The sequence below is a fragment of the Gossypium raimondii genome, chromosome 6 (assembly GCF_025698545.1).
Source record: "Gossypium raimondii isolate GPD5lz chromosome 6, ASM2569854v1, whole genome shotgun sequence".
Classification (NCBI taxonomy): domain Eukaryota; kingdom Viridiplantae; phylum Streptophyta; class Magnoliopsida; order Malvales; family Malvaceae; genus Gossypium; species Gossypium raimondii.
Genome location: NC_068570.1, coordinates 6,443,575 through 6,458,478, shown reverse-complemented (window position 1 = coordinate 6,458,478; position 14,904 = coordinate 6,443,575). Strand labels below are relative to the sequence as shown.

General features: G+C 34.8%; 1 protein-coding gene across 7 annotated transcripts; it reads left to right on the top strand.

The window, feature by feature from the left end:
- Positions 1–3,264: 3,264 nt before the first annotated feature.
- On the top strand, positions 3,265–13,146 carry LOC105773024 (ubiquitin-like domain-containing protein CIP73). Of its 7 annotated transcripts, none has more exons than XM_052632173.1 (16): positions 3,265–3,495; positions 3,673–3,841; positions 4,289–4,406; positions 6,066–6,146; positions 7,351–7,466; positions 7,568–7,639; positions 8,009–8,149; positions 8,291–8,360; positions 8,459–8,637; positions 8,845–9,009; positions 9,123–9,194; positions 9,278–9,407; positions 9,486–9,899; positions 11,422–11,795; positions 11,998–12,075; positions 12,895–13,146. In XM_052632173.1, the coding sequence occupies exons 2-16, from the start codon at positions 3,719–3,721 to the stop codon at positions 12,901–12,903; spliced, it is 2,142 nt and encodes a 713-aa protein (XP_052488133.1). In that variant the 5' UTR covers positions 3,265–3,495; positions 3,673–3,718; the 3' UTR covers positions 12,904–13,146. The 7 variants fall into 7 exon arrangements, with proteins under 7 accessions (XP_052488133.1, XP_052488132.1, XP_052488130.1 ...); XM_052632172.1 differs by having other exon boundaries at positions 7,565–7,639; XM_052632170.1 differs by having other exon boundaries at positions 7,565–7,639; positions 7,988–8,149.
- The last annotated feature ends 1,758 nt before the right edge of the window (positions 13,147–14,904 follow it).

The following is a 14,904-nucleotide window of genomic DNA, read 5'->3' as shown; positions in this document are numbered from 1 at the left end:
GTAAAAGTTTAGGGAAAATGTGAAAAATTGTAAATAGGAAGTTATATGCATTAAATTGAATATTATATGAAATTGAGGCTAATAAGTTGAAATAAACTATCTTATAGATCAAGAACAAGTAGATAATCGGGGAAAAATGAAAGTTGTTGACTAGTCCCTGAACTTTTACTATCTCTGCAATCTAGCATTGGTAAGTTCGTTCGGTTTAGATTAGTATAATTCAAAATTTTGAATTGTGGTTGTTGAATATTTTTGGTATATTTTAATTGTTGTAAATTGTTATGTATTAAGAAAGTAATTGATTTGAACGTTGTTAAACGATGATATGTTTTGAGCCAGATGAACGTAGGATAAAGTACAATTGGCATGCCAATAGGTTATATGGCGTGTTGTACATGATTTACTTGTGATGAGATGATGATTCTTGACTTGTTATTATTCACTTAATATACTGAAGTTCAACATTTGTTGCGAACTATCGTGTTATATTTACAATGATTTTGGCTTGTTACCGGGGGCGGATGTAAAGCCTTCGGGCTTGGCATTTGCTGCCATGCGTGTTTTCAGAGGGATGATAACCTATGGGCTAGGCACTTGGTGCCATGGCGTGTTCTCGGTTGGATTGGCTCGTTTGAGCTTTCTGGCATGTTTTGGGTGGATAACCATGTACTCGTATCTGTTATATCGTTCATCAGGCAAATTTCCAGCGATAGATGACTTATTACTGAATTGTGTAATGGATTGCATGATTTTTCGATATTATTGTGACTTGATATTGAATGATCTCATGTGATTGAATATATTATGCAAATCATATATGTAAATGTATAAAGTCACCTGTTGAATGATTGTCGTTGACAGTATTTATTGTTTGTTAATCTTGTTAATGTAATTGCTTTGTTTATATGGTAAGTTTTATCATTTTAACCATTGAACTTACTAAGCTCTATGGAAGCCTACTCATGTCACTTTTTCTTGTTTCTTTATAGATAACATTTTATGGAGTCGGGTGATCGGATCAAGCTGAAGATCACACTATCTATATATTTACCGGTAATTTTTGACATGTTCATATTTGGATCATATAACATCTAATAGGTGTGTCTTGTGTATGATTGAGATACTTATTACAAGTGGTACATATTGTACTTGTGTGATGTCATTTAAGTTGAATTTTAACTTACTTGTGTATATGCCTTTGGTTTTGGTTTGTACAGACTTTTATAAATGTCTTTGGTTATTTGGTACATGCCTCATGGGAGTGTTTGAAATATGGTAAATTAGGATGTGAATGGATTGATTGGATTGGTAGGTTTAGCATATGTTTAATGTATGGAATTGTGATATTTGAATGCAAGTTGTTTGGTTTGTAATGTGGATTTGGTTTGATAATTGAATTGTGGTGTCAATGAGGGTATATTGGTTAGGCACATAGGTTGAATGTGTTGGTATGTTTTGAGCATGTTTGAATGTGTTTTAAAGGTATGAAAATGATTATTTTTGGTTTGCCTTGGTACCTAAGGTTTGAGTGAAAAGTTTTGCCTTGTTTAGGAAGTGACTTAAGGTGTACACGGCTTGGGACATGAGCTGTCACACGACCGTGTACCACATATGGTTACACCACATGATCGTGTGTCATCTTGATTTTAAGTACAAGATTTTTCATATGACATCAAGCTGTTACACGGCCTAAAGACACGGCCTTGTGACCTTATTTTGAATACTCACACGCCTTGCGATACGACCGTGTGACATTATTTCAATTTGTACACAGGCTGTGACACAGTCGTGTGGCCCAAATTTCGAATTGTACATGGCTTGGCCACACGACCATGTTTCTAAGCCACACGGTTTGGGCTCTATCACATGGTCGTGTGACCCCTATTTCCAAAATTTTTAAAATTTTTTCATATTTTTCTACTTTATTTCAAATTAGTCCCTGATTGTTTTCAAACTATTTTTAAAGTCTCGTAAGCTCAATTTAAGGCCTATAAGTGTGTATTTATGCTATGTTTAATATGTGGATTGAATATTGATATTTAAATTAATGTTTGAATGGTTTAATGGTGTTATTTGAGTTTATATGTGTCATAATACTCCATAACCCAAATCCGGAGACAGAGATGGGTTAGGGGTGTTATAGGCACCAACTGTACTCTTGTGGCATCCCGTTGGATGCATCCCTCTAGATGTGGTTTATGCCAACCATCCCTTGTGACAACAACATAAAAGTTCTCAACATGGAAAATTCAGACACATTGGCCATCCCCACAAGGTTAGTGTAGTGGACATCGCCCCCTAAGGTTATCATAGTACTTCAATATTCGTACACCCAAATAAAGAAGGCATGCATTACTCTTCTTGAAAGGAATCGAAACCGAAAAACAAAACAATTGGTTGGAAATCTGGTCGGAAAATAAACTAGAAGAAAACCGACAAAATCTCACTAGGTTCAATTCCTAGGAAAGATTGGAGGGGTTACAAACGATCCTGCTTAAAACCCAATCTTCTAGATAAAATTTTCCTCCCGTGTAATTTCGCAGAACATCAAAATTTAGAGACTAGAAAGAAGCTATTTTTCTTTTGTTGTGTTCTTTGAAAAATGAGGATAATAACCTCCTATTTATATAGTTTTTTAAAGGGTAAAATGGTAAAATAAAAGTGTTAGTTTTCAAGAATAATAGAGGATTTTTCTCAACAAACATATTTTGAAAATATTTTTTGTAACAGTTAGAGAATTTTCCGCAATCGAAAATATTCTTTTGCATTACCAACACTTTATGAATTTTTAAAGAATTTTTTATATTTTTAGATCTTTTAATTTTTTTTCATAATTATAGATTAAAAATTTGAAAAAGTATCAAATTAAATATTTAACTATAGTTCATAAGTTAAATTAGATATTAACTATTGAATTAACTTACCATGTCAAATTAGATATGAACTCTTAAGTTAACTTGTCATGTTCTTTTAAGACCGTAATAACTATTAAGAGATGAATAAACAAAATATTATAATTCGATAACGTTTAGTGTATAAACTTTTATAGTTCAATCGAAAAAAATAATCATAAATTGTTATTTTTATAATTTATCCTATATAAATAGATATTTAAGATAAATCAAATTGGTAAATTATATAATTAATTTTTTATTTATTATAAAATTCATAATTTTGATTATTTAATTAAATATTTAAGATAATATAAATATAAATATAAATATAAATATAAATATAAATATAAATATAGGGTTCAGCTTTTATTACACCTTATTTTTTTGTTCATTTATTTCTCTCTCGTCTATTATCGTCTTCCTCCTACCATCGTCCCTCTTCTCTCTCTCTCTCGTCTCTGCAAATCAGTTTTTTTTTTTCCTTCTCTTCTCATCTCAGTTCTCACCCACCGCCGTGTCCGCTGGTTTCTGCCGGATCTGACCTGTATCCCGTGTCGGATCGTATCGACACGGGTACTGCACCCCAAATTGCCGAGTCCAGGTAACGAAGGTCATATGCTTGTTATTCATGGGGAAAGTAATGCGAAAATTTAGTAGCGCGATTGACTTTTGACGTGCTAATTTGTTTCTTTTATTTCTAATGAATGCTTAATCAGTACTTATGAAATTTTCTTTTGTTCAATTAAACATAAAACATTATTTTTTGCCTCCTTTGAAGGTTCATTGTTTTCCTCGATTACGGGTTTTTGTGTGGTCAGAGGAAAATGGGAAGCACCAGTGCTCATAAAGTCCCCAGTGATACAGAAATGGAAGGTTCTGAGGCCACGATAGAAATTAAAATAAAAACATTGGACTCTCAGACTTATACTTTGAGAGTGGATAAACAGGTAAGTTACTCTCAGTTTGTTTTGTCATGAATTAACCCAAGGTCTGATATTGTGCTGTTGTAAGATGTTGTTCAGTTCCCCAATTACAATTGGTTAATGCATATTTACTTACAAGTTTTTCTGTCCAGCACCTTTTTTTTTTAATATTTTGTGACAAATCTTGGACTTTGCATAGAATCTTTTCTTCATTTCTTGAAGAATTTGAATTGTTAATGTAAAAATGTTGTCTAATTTTGCTAGTAGCAGTTCACAAAAACTTTGATATGATAGCTTCCTATGGTTACCATGATTTTTCATGGGTAGTTGAGGTTTTCTAATCTTTAACCTTTTAACTTCCTTCTGATTGACTTGCCACTTATACTAGCATATTTGTTCTAAATTTTATACGGTTAATTCTTTAACCGTTGTGCTTTGCATTTTTGTTCATTGTCTCTGTATACTTTACAGATGCCAGTTCCTGCACTAAAAGAACAGATTGCTTCTGTAACTGGTGTGTTGTCAGAGCAACAACGGCTAATCTGTCGTGGAAAAGTTCTAAAAGATGATCAGCTCCTTTCTGCATATCGTATCCATTTTCTTTTCAATATTCATGCTGATTTGTAAAGTGGCTACCAGATTTTATTGATTTTCTCAGGTGTAAAGTTGTTCCATTGTATTTATTGCTGCTATTTTTTCTTTTGCAGCAAGTCCCTCTCATTGGGACCTAAAAGAAATTTTCCAAATGCTAGTTCACTTCAGCCTTACACAGATAAGGGGTGGAAGAAGTACTGAATAATATTCTATAGGGGGTGGAAGAATTCTGCCAAAGAGGAATTTGGTTTGGTTTTGGAGTCTGCTGATCTCCTGAAAGTATTAAAGACGCATTGTAACATCTCCGCTATCCTCTGAAAGTATTAAAGACACATTGTAACATCTTCACTAGATTAAGGTTTTTGAGATAGTCCTTCAGTTCGGTTTTGTTTTGGACTCCATTGATCTCTTTTAAGCATGACAAATTGCAGCATCATCACTAGATAAAGGTTCATGAGGAAGGGCTTCAGTTTAGTTTTGTTTTGGACTCCATTGATCCCTTGAAAGCATTAAAAGACAGATTGCAGCATCTTCACTAGATATAAATAAAGGTTGATGAGGGAGTGCAAAGAGGAGAAGTGAAGTTATAGAGTCATATGATGAGCTCATCATGTTCAACAAGAACTTATGAAGACATTTAGATCTTCTCCTAGTTGTGTTCTTGCGGGACTCAGCCTCATTAGAAAGTTTATGAAGGACAACTAAGTGAAGAAAGAGGTAGGTTTGAAGAAGAAGATGGTAAGCTGAGTTTAAGAGGAATGGTGAACTTAATTGAGATCATCTTCTCCTAGTTTTCGTCACATGAACCTTTCTTCATTTAGATCTTCAAACCAGCCTTTTCTTCACTTAGTTGTCCTTCCAAACATGAACCTTTCAAACATGAACCGACTAGCGAGGCTTAGTCTCCCAAAAACCTAACTGGGGAAGATCTAAATGTCTTTGTATGAACATGGTGGACTCACCATATGACTTTGTAAGTTCAGTTCTCCTCTCTGCTCTTTCTCATGAATCCTTATCTAGTGAAAATGTTGAAATGTGTTTTTTAGTACTTTCAAAGGATCATTTGAGTCCAAAACAAAACCAAGTTGAAGCACTTCCTCGTGATCTATTTAGTGAAGATGCTGCGATGCACCTTTTATGCTTTCAAGGGATCAGCTGAGTCCAAAACAAAACCAAACTGAAGTGCTTCCTTATGAACCTTTATCTAGTGAAGATGTGATGTATCTTTTGATGTTTTCAAAGGATTAGTGGAGTCCAAAACCAAACCAAACTGAAGCACTTCCTCTTGAATCTTAATTTAGTGAAGATGCAGTGACTTGTCTTTTAATGATTTCAAGGGATCAACGGGGTCCCAAACTAAAGCACTTCCTTTTGAACCATTATCTCGTGCAAATGTTGCGATGTGTCTTTTAATGTTAGGTCCTTCTGGCTATAGGGAAGGGTGGAATGGGTCATCTGACGGTTGAAATTTTCTCCAATTGCAGTACTTAATACTTACAATGTAACTAAATATTAATTGGTTTTATATGGATGACTTTCTTATGCTTGCTATTTTTTGGTTGCTGAATAGAAATTGGATTGCATTATGGAATTTTCTTGCATCTTTATCTGTTTCAAAGTTGGAATATGAGTCAAGTTTCTTAACTTGAGATAGATGTCGAGGATGGTCACACCTTGCACCTGGTGGTCAGGCAGCCAGTTCCACCATCATCTGATGGCTCACCATATCATTCAGGTTTTGCTGCACTTTACGATCCATTATCACCTGTTTTTTTTTGGTACAAACATAGCATAAGCTCATGTTTTTCATTGGGGGGGGGGGAGAGGAAAATTAAAATTTGTGTGGGCTTTAGGCTCCAGTTTATAAGGAAAAGCCTTTTGTCATTTGCTAGTAGCTTTAAATTTGATGATTTGCTGGTATTGGCCCTAGTTAATGCTTGATAGGTGTGAAGTGCCCGACTCACCATGCAATGCCTTACAAAAGTTAGTTTTGGTTCATTGTTTGCCACATGTTTGAAATGAAGTATTGGCCAATAAAGGGTTATATGTTCATTATTATTGTCTGTTGATATAAATATGGTTTTACAAATAAGCATGCCTCCTTCCATGCCTACCCCCAACATGTTTTCCTTTCTTATGAAGACTTTTAACACTAGTAGCTGCAAAAACTAAAATTAGATCATTTTGACCTTGATTTGACAAGCGCATGACCTCATGCAAAAATATTTTGGGATGTGCTTCGACAAATATTAAAAGAAAATGTGTATACGACGCCTACCCACCATCTTGCTTCCTTAAGAGATAATGTCAAACAAGTAGAATCTGAACCGAAAATGTTGCCTTTGTGGTAGATGTGATCATAGTAACCTGGTTGGAAGATAATGTTGATCCAATTTCCAACGGTTCTGCCCTGAAGCAATGAAGTTCCATGAAATAAGATGAAGCCATTTTTTTGTGCATTTTTTTGAGGTTTTGAGGCTTGATAGTGTTAGGGTGGGTTTGGATGGGCGATTGGGTGCGGTGCGGTGCGTTTAGCCTACTTTTTGTCTCACGCTACAGTGTTCCTACAGTATCTAATCTCACCGCTACCGCTGCTTTTACACTAACCGCAGGTAAACGCACTGCCCATCCAAACTCACCCTTAGTCAATAAAGAATGATTTCCAACTGTTATGCTGTTCAGAGATTAAATTGTGGTAGCTGATGTTGAATGATACCAGATGGTGGCCAATGTCATTCTTATTATTTGAGTTACCAAAGAGCAATTCTTACACAAGCATTATTTCTTTTATGTTCAGTGTAAACCTGCGATCTACTTGTAACAGATATTAGATGATAATTTGGTTTTGTAATATTAATTTAATATGAATTGCTTATGTTTCTGAAAAGGGAGAAAAGTTGGTTAAGATTGTTATTAATACTTAGCATTACTTTTTGCAGCAAATGATCCTGCGTCAGGTACAAGTCGTGGTCATAGTAATCATGCCCCAAGTTTTGTCATAGAGACTTTTAATGTGCCTGATCAAGGGGATGGGGTTCCTCCTGAAATCAGTCGGGTAATTTTGGAATTGGATGTAAAATGGAGAATATTTCTACAGGGAAATATATATTTATGACAATTTCTTTAATTTTAATTTGTTTCTTTCTTTCTCAGCAGATTGTTTCTGCTGTTCTTGGCTCTTTTGGGTTCGCAAATATGGCAAGTGGAAATACTGGGAGTGATGCCAGGGTGAGTTAATTTTTCAGTATTAAGTAATGACAGTTATTTTGACGGTTGAACTAATGCTTGTCTGAAATATGATGAGGGTATTTGTGTAAGCTTTCTATGCTTTGGCACACAACAAGTAACTTAAAAAGGAGATCCAAAACAGTCAAATATTCAAAATTCTTAATTTTCAGGGTCCATTTGTAGGTCATGTCTTAACAAGATGGAATGTTGACAATCTCCTAGAGATCATGGGAAGTCTTGAGTTTTGTTTTTCTGTAATCCAAAGGTTTTAATGTGCTTTAATATCTGTATCGTTGTTTATTTGTTCCTAAATTCATATGATTTCTTGGGAATTGATGGATACCTAAGGATCATGGTTCACAAAGACAGGAAAGAACGTCTGGTGGTAGTGGCATGCCAGATTCATCCCAAGCTCAAACTGAGCTAGCCAGCATGACAAGTCAATCAGATAGAGCCCATAGTGCTTTTGGACTTCCAGCGGCGGTTTCCTTGGGGTCTATGCAGCCTCCTGTGAGTTTGGAATTCGTTAACTTTCTTGCTAATTTGTCTGTCTCCTTGTATGTCCCAAGTGGATTTGTTCGTGAAATAAATCTTATGGAAAACCTATTTTTGGGCTTTAAGTTATATGCTTAATTTTCTTCATGTTTGTAGGTAATTCCTGATTCTTTGGCTACATTGTCCCAATATCTTAGTCATATACGGAACGAATTTGATGCCCTTGGTTAGTTTTTCTTTGATAAAAAAGTAGTTATATTATCTCTGTCAGCTACCAGAAAGAATAATGGTTCATTGATGATTTGCAACTCATCTGAGTGCCAGGTAGAGCTGGTGGAAATGATTCTCAGACAGCTCCCATGAGTAGGACTGGATCTAGAGATTCTAATTCTGCATCAAATTCAGGAACTGTACATGAAGGTCTTCCTACACCTGCATCTTTGGCGGAAGTGTTACTCTCTACCAGGCAAATGCTCATTGAACAAGCTGGAGAAAGTGTACAAGTGTGTCCCTAACTACCTTTTTAGTTTCTTTCTAAAAGCTGCATGTTTATGTAACAACTTGTCTTCTTGATGGAGATGTGAATACATCTGCTGGTGGAAATGAAAGATAGAAAAAAAAAAAAGGGGGGGGGGGGAGGCGGAGTTGTCATGGCTTGATTTTTTTCTTATAGAGTTCTCAATTTTTTGTTTTATTATGCTGACGGACAGCAACTTGCAAGGCAACTGGAGGATCAAGTAAATGTGACTGACCCCTCAGCAAGGCTGATTGCACAGACCAATGCATTGAGAACCGGAGCTTTACTGCACAACCTAGGCTCACTTTTACTTGAGCTTGGTCGTACAACCATGACACTACGCTTAGGTCAAACACCAGTAAGATAGTTTCATTCTGCCTCTACAACATTTTAACTCCTTTTGACATAATTTGTGTTCTTTGTAGTTATAACTGCTCACGTGTTTCTTTCTTTTTTCTTTTCTTTTTTCAGTCTGAAGCTGTTGTTAATGCTGGCCCTGCAGTTTTCATATCCCCTTCTGGTCCAAACCCTCTCATGGTTCAGGCAATGTTCTAACAGCTTAACGAAACCCTCTTATTTGATGTCAATGCTTTTTGGTTTATGCTGATTGATCAGTATGTTTTTAGGCTCTTCCTTTTCAACCAGGAACTAGCTTTGGTGCCATCCCTGTGGGAACTGTCCAGCCTGGATCTGGTTTGGTTAATGGACTTGGGACTGGGTTTGTTCCTAGGCGTATTGACATACAAATACGAAGAGGTATGGAATACCTAGCTATATTCTGTGTTTTGATGTGTATTTTGTATTGGACCAGAGACTGATGTTGTATACCATAAGGTTCATCAATGGCAACACCGAATACTCGAGAGGAACATCCCCCAAACCAATCAGGTCAAAGCAACCAATCAATGGTTTCTGACAGTGAGAATCGTAGCAGTCAAACAACTTCAAGGGTCTCAGATACGCCATCTTTTGCTGGAGAATCTGGAGTGCGGGTGGTTCCTATTAGGACCATGGTTGCTGCTGTACCTGCTCCGTTGGGTCGCCTACCTTCAGAGTCTTCTGGTAATTCTGTGGGAGTATACTACCCATTACTTGGAAGATTACAGAACATAGCTCCTGGACACGTAAGTGGTGAACGGGGACCTCAAGCATCTGGTGAGCATCCATCTTCTGGTGCTCAACCTGAGCTGCTTCGTATTCCTGAATCTGCAGTGCAACATCAAAGTTCAGAAGAGTCTGCAAGAGATGGTAATATGATAAATCCAATACTTTGCCATACTAGTGACATTGTATGTTCTCGTATGGATAAAAACTCTGTTTTGAACTTTTTGCAAAACATGGTAGAATTTTTCATTGGCATTGATGCTGTTGGAATTTGTTGTTCAATGCCACTCCTACCTTGTACCCAATTGCCATTCCCATGTGGAAATTGGGTTTTTCCTTTTTTTCATAGTGTTACTGTTTCCTTGGTGCTGTCAGCAGGTTGTTTGTTATTCCTTTTTTTGCCCTTTTTCTCGCATTTTATAGTTTTTAAATTTCTTACTATTAGGTCCAAGAGGGGGTGAATTAGGATTTTAAGAACCTTTTTTAAAATAAAAGAGAAGGGAAGAAAAGCTTTGCCAATTCAATTTATAGTGGTTCGGCACCAGTTGCTTATCTCCACTGCATTAGTATACCCCAACTAAAGATTTTCTAATTTATTACTTTGAATTGTACCTTTCAAGGAAAAGGTATAAACCTTTACAACCCCTATTTGCTTTTTTAGGTAAGATAGAACCTTCACAAATAAACCTCTAAGAAGGTAGGTGTTCACAGATTTGGCTCACTAGAACTATGTGCAAGAGAATAAGAAGAAATAAAGAATTAAATACTATTCTCTTGATGTGGATGCTTGGATGTTTTCTTGTGTCTTGAAGTGTTGAAGAGTATTTATATCAAAGAACTCTTTTCTAGCTGTTGCAATGTAATAGTTTGAGTTGAAAAAGTGCCACTGCAACTTAGTGTCTATACCTACTAAGAGGATATCGATATTTCCTTCAAAAAGTAGCAGTTAGTTACCGCTGTAACACCCTAAGTATCGATATTTTTAGGCATGTATTTGTACCTCTAGAGCATATATCTATACCTCATGAACAAGTATTGACCTTTCTATTTTGTTCCATGGCTACTGATTTGCCATGTATTGATACCCATACTCCTAGTATCAACACTTAGCCACTAAGTTGCTTTAAAAACACTTTAAAACAACTTGTTATTAACTCAAAAACATTTGGTATAAGATAAAACACATTTAGATTTAGATCACGTTTTTTAATATTTTAAGGCTTTGAAAATGTTTAAAGATATTTTCAATAATATTTTCACTAAATAACTTGGTAATAAATTTTATCTTAAATATTGTTATATCAAAAGCTTGAGACATTAAAGCTAGCACTTACTTTGGAAAAGTGTTCATTTGCCTCCCAAATTTCCCTTTTAAGGTATGCAAAAGTGCTGTTTTGAGAATATATACCTTCTAGCAGCCTTTTAACTTGGGAAACACTTATTGCTTTTCCTTTTTCACATTTCGGGAAACACTTCATTAATATTAGCATGCACATTCTATGCTGCTCTTCATCTTTTGTTAGTTTCTGCAGTTTGGAATTTTCCATGTGAATTGACCAAAAAGTTAAAAGCCAAAGGGGGGAAAATGACAATGGAAAAGGAAAGGTGAAGTCTACCAGGAGGCTTACCTTTCAAGAATTGACCATCAAGCTGCTTCCTGCTGCAGGTTCATTACCGAATGCTAATTCAAGACAACAGGAGCGTCCTAATACACGCAGTGTCAATATCAGCATTCTAGCTGCTGGCAGAACTGAAAACAACCAAGACTCTGAGAGACAAAGTCCTAGTAATGTTCTTCAGTTTCTAAGGACAATTTTCCCTGGTGGTGAAATTCAGGTAGAGGAAGCGAGTTCACAAGGAACAGCTAGAGATTCTGTCCGAGGGCAAGCAGAAGCATCCAATGTTGCTCCAGCAGCTGAGACAAGTATTACTAATCAAGGGGTGTTTTTATCTAATTTGCTTCATCAGATCATGCCATACATATCTCAGCATGCGGGTTCACAACGAAGTACTCCCGAAGAAGCAACTACTTCTGCCCCGGTGAGCATGCTTCTTGTCCTCAGTTATTTTCGTAGTGGTTGATATGGGTCTGGTTTAAACCATGGATTGCTTCTTTGATTGAGGTCTTGCTAATTCTTTCCTTGCTCAAATATGGATGAAAAGTTAATGAAAGTATAGCCATTGGGATAAAACATAATTTTAAAGTGAACAATAATGATGCCAAATACTGCTGCATTTGCAGGCTGACCTCTCTAGTACCGGGAATTCACGCAGACCAAATGACACTGAACAAAATCCACCGAACTCGAAACGTCAGAAGGTACTGGTTTAATTACTTCTGATGTCTATTCCATCTTTTTCCTTTTATCATATTCCCTGCTACTGCTAACTTTTTCCATGTCTCACTTAAAATTATTGACAAAACCCTAAACCCTAGTAATAATATATGGAGGTTGTGGTCCATGAAATTACGTGTATGGTATTGCATATTGGTACATAAGAAGCTAGTTAAGGCAGGTCTAGTTGTGCAAGAAAGATTAGATGCACGATATGACACATGCAATGCTTCTACAGCACCAAAAAGGAAAAAAAAAGAAACACAAGTAACTTGTCAATAGCAAGGTTACTAGTTTGAGTTTTGACAAAATTGTATGAATTTCTCATTATTTTGGCCATCTTATTTCCAAGTTCTTGGGTGTGATTAAAAAGATTTTAAGCATGTAATTATTATTATTTTGACTAAAAAAGAGTTAAAACAGATATTAATGTATGTCTAAACAAGCTAACTGCACCCCCAATTCAGAAGTCATGGTATAATATCTGAAAAACAGCATTTAGGAGAGGAATTTTCAAGGTTAATGCTAAATTTGCTGCGAACTAGTTTAGTCTTTAGATTAATTTCAGTTATTTCTTTCAAGGAGTCCAAGGATGTACCGAACTTATGTACTTAGAATCTGGGCTTGGTCTAAATTTATGGTTCCTAAGCAAATACTGTTTGAAAACTTTATTCCATTATGGAAAAGGGTGCATTGGTTGCATTTGTGATGTAGTGACAGGTCTTGAGAAACATTTTAGTCTGATACCAGATGTTTAGAATTTGTCAATCATATACCAAGGAAATCACTCTTTTTCTTCGCAGACGGAGTAACTTATCAAGAGGACGATTTACCGAAGCTTCCCGTGGTTATGAAAATTCGTAATTGCTGATTTGAGAACTTTCTTGGTATATGAACAGCGGCATGACTTATATGTTAAAATGTGGTAATATCATGGTCCTTTTTATTGCAAAAATGAGATGACATTCTATTATTTATATTATAGGGGAAATTTGTAGTCACATTTTTTTTGGTTTTTGACTTTTATAACATAGTAGTAATGTTGTTTTATTGAACTGCCACTTTACCTCGTGTCTAGTCCCATCTATCATCTACCTTCACTTGAGCATTAATGGCATTCGCCTTCTTCTCCATTCCTTGTATATTTTGGTACATCCAGTTTGCATACAAGTAGCATGTGTTGGTCAGTTGAATTTAAATAAAACTTGGAATATCAGTAACTCAAACCTTCCTGAGGTTGGAAGACTCTCATTCCTTTTGAAATCTTGAAGAAAGAATTAATTCTATGCTGTTTTCTCTTTTGTTAAAATATGTTATTAGTTCTTGTACTTTTTGAATATTTAGAATATAACATTTATACACGGTTAAACTTTTTTGGTAAATTCAATTTCATTATAACACCAATTTTTAACTACATGGTTACCATGTTTGTGTGTCTTTTTTTCAAAATATCACATGAATAAATTTAACAAAAAGAAAAATTAAAATGTGCAGAGATTAAATTCCTAGAAATAAAAACACAGGGGTTATGGCATACTTTCAAGAATCTTATTCCTAGGTTTAGTTTCATTTTTTTCTTGATTTTTAGGACAAGTTGGTTAGTTTGATTGTGTTCTGTTGTTGCAACAAGAAGATGTCTTAAAATATGTGTTTAGAAGAGTCTTCGATTAATGGGAATCTTGTTAAAATCGGTAGCCTACATCTAGTATTGCTCATTTCTTCTTCTATTAATTTTCAAAGTATTTTGATATAATAATTATTCTTAATTAAATTAGATTTTAATCCCTTGATTAAATAATTAAAAATTAATTTGATAATCTTTAAAATAAGTTCAAGTGTTACAAATACTTAAAAATAAGTTTTAAAAATGTCTTTGTTTATTACAGGTGCTTTTAAGTAATCCTAATATGGTTTAAAAATTAAAGTGTTTTCTAAATCATTTTAAGGTTAAGTATTGATACCTATTTCAAACAATGTTTTTAGGTGGGTTAAGTATCGATACTTAAATATCAATGCCTAACCCAAGTATCAATACATTTAATAAGATATCGATACATGGGTAAATTAATAGCTAGAACATAATCTACGAAGGTAATGTATCACTACTTGTTTTTGAGATGTTGACACCAGCCTTGAAGATATCTTTTGCCACCTTATGGGCATCGATATCATTGCTTGCAAGGTATTTTAAATGCGCGAATTTAATGCTTCTAATAGCTAGGAATTCTCTCCGACAAGTCTAGATTACAAATTAATAATAAGATAAAAATATGTTCTTGCAATTCTTAAATGTACAAGAAATAAATTCTCGAGTTGAGTTGAAATTTTATTTTTTTTAAGTGTTTATTTATAATTGAAAGTGCCTAATATCGTAAACCAAGACCTATGATTTATTGTTTGTTTTATTTCTCTTACTTGTGATATTAGTAAAAATAAAATTAAGGAGATTTTGCAAGTTACATCTTTGCCTTGGGAAATTTGAAAAGGTTATATTATATGTAGTTTGTTCCCTGAACTTGTTTAAAAATACGTAGTTGGTATCTGAACTTTTTATTATACTTAGTTGGTACATGAATTGGTACCTCTATTTTAATATTGTTAGTTTGTACTAATATGACATTGATAGCCAACCAGGTAGTGACACGTGGTAACTTCTCAGTAACATAAAATTAAAATTTTTTAAAATATTTAAATTAATAAAAAAAGAACTATTTTTTGTTGAGGTTCATGCTTGGTGTGAAAAAAATATTTTAATTAATTTATCTATTTTTAAAAATTTTACTTTTAACTTTTAAAATTTATATGTGTCATGC

Excerpts from the sequence above, each read along its gene's own strand:
- LOC105773024 (XM_052632170.1), top strand. The coding sequence starts at position 3,719 with ATGGGAAGCACCAGTGCTCATAAAGTCCCCAGTGATACAGAAATGGAA. Across the intron at positions 9,010-9,122 it reads TACGCTTAGGTCAAACACCA|TCTGAAGCTGTTGTTAATGC; the intron begins GTAAGATAGTTT and ends TTCTTTTTTCAG. Across the intron at positions 9,195-9,277 it reads CAAACCCTCTCATGGTTCAG|GCTCTTCCTTTTCAACCAGG; the intron begins GCAATGTTCTAA and ends GTATGTTTTTAG.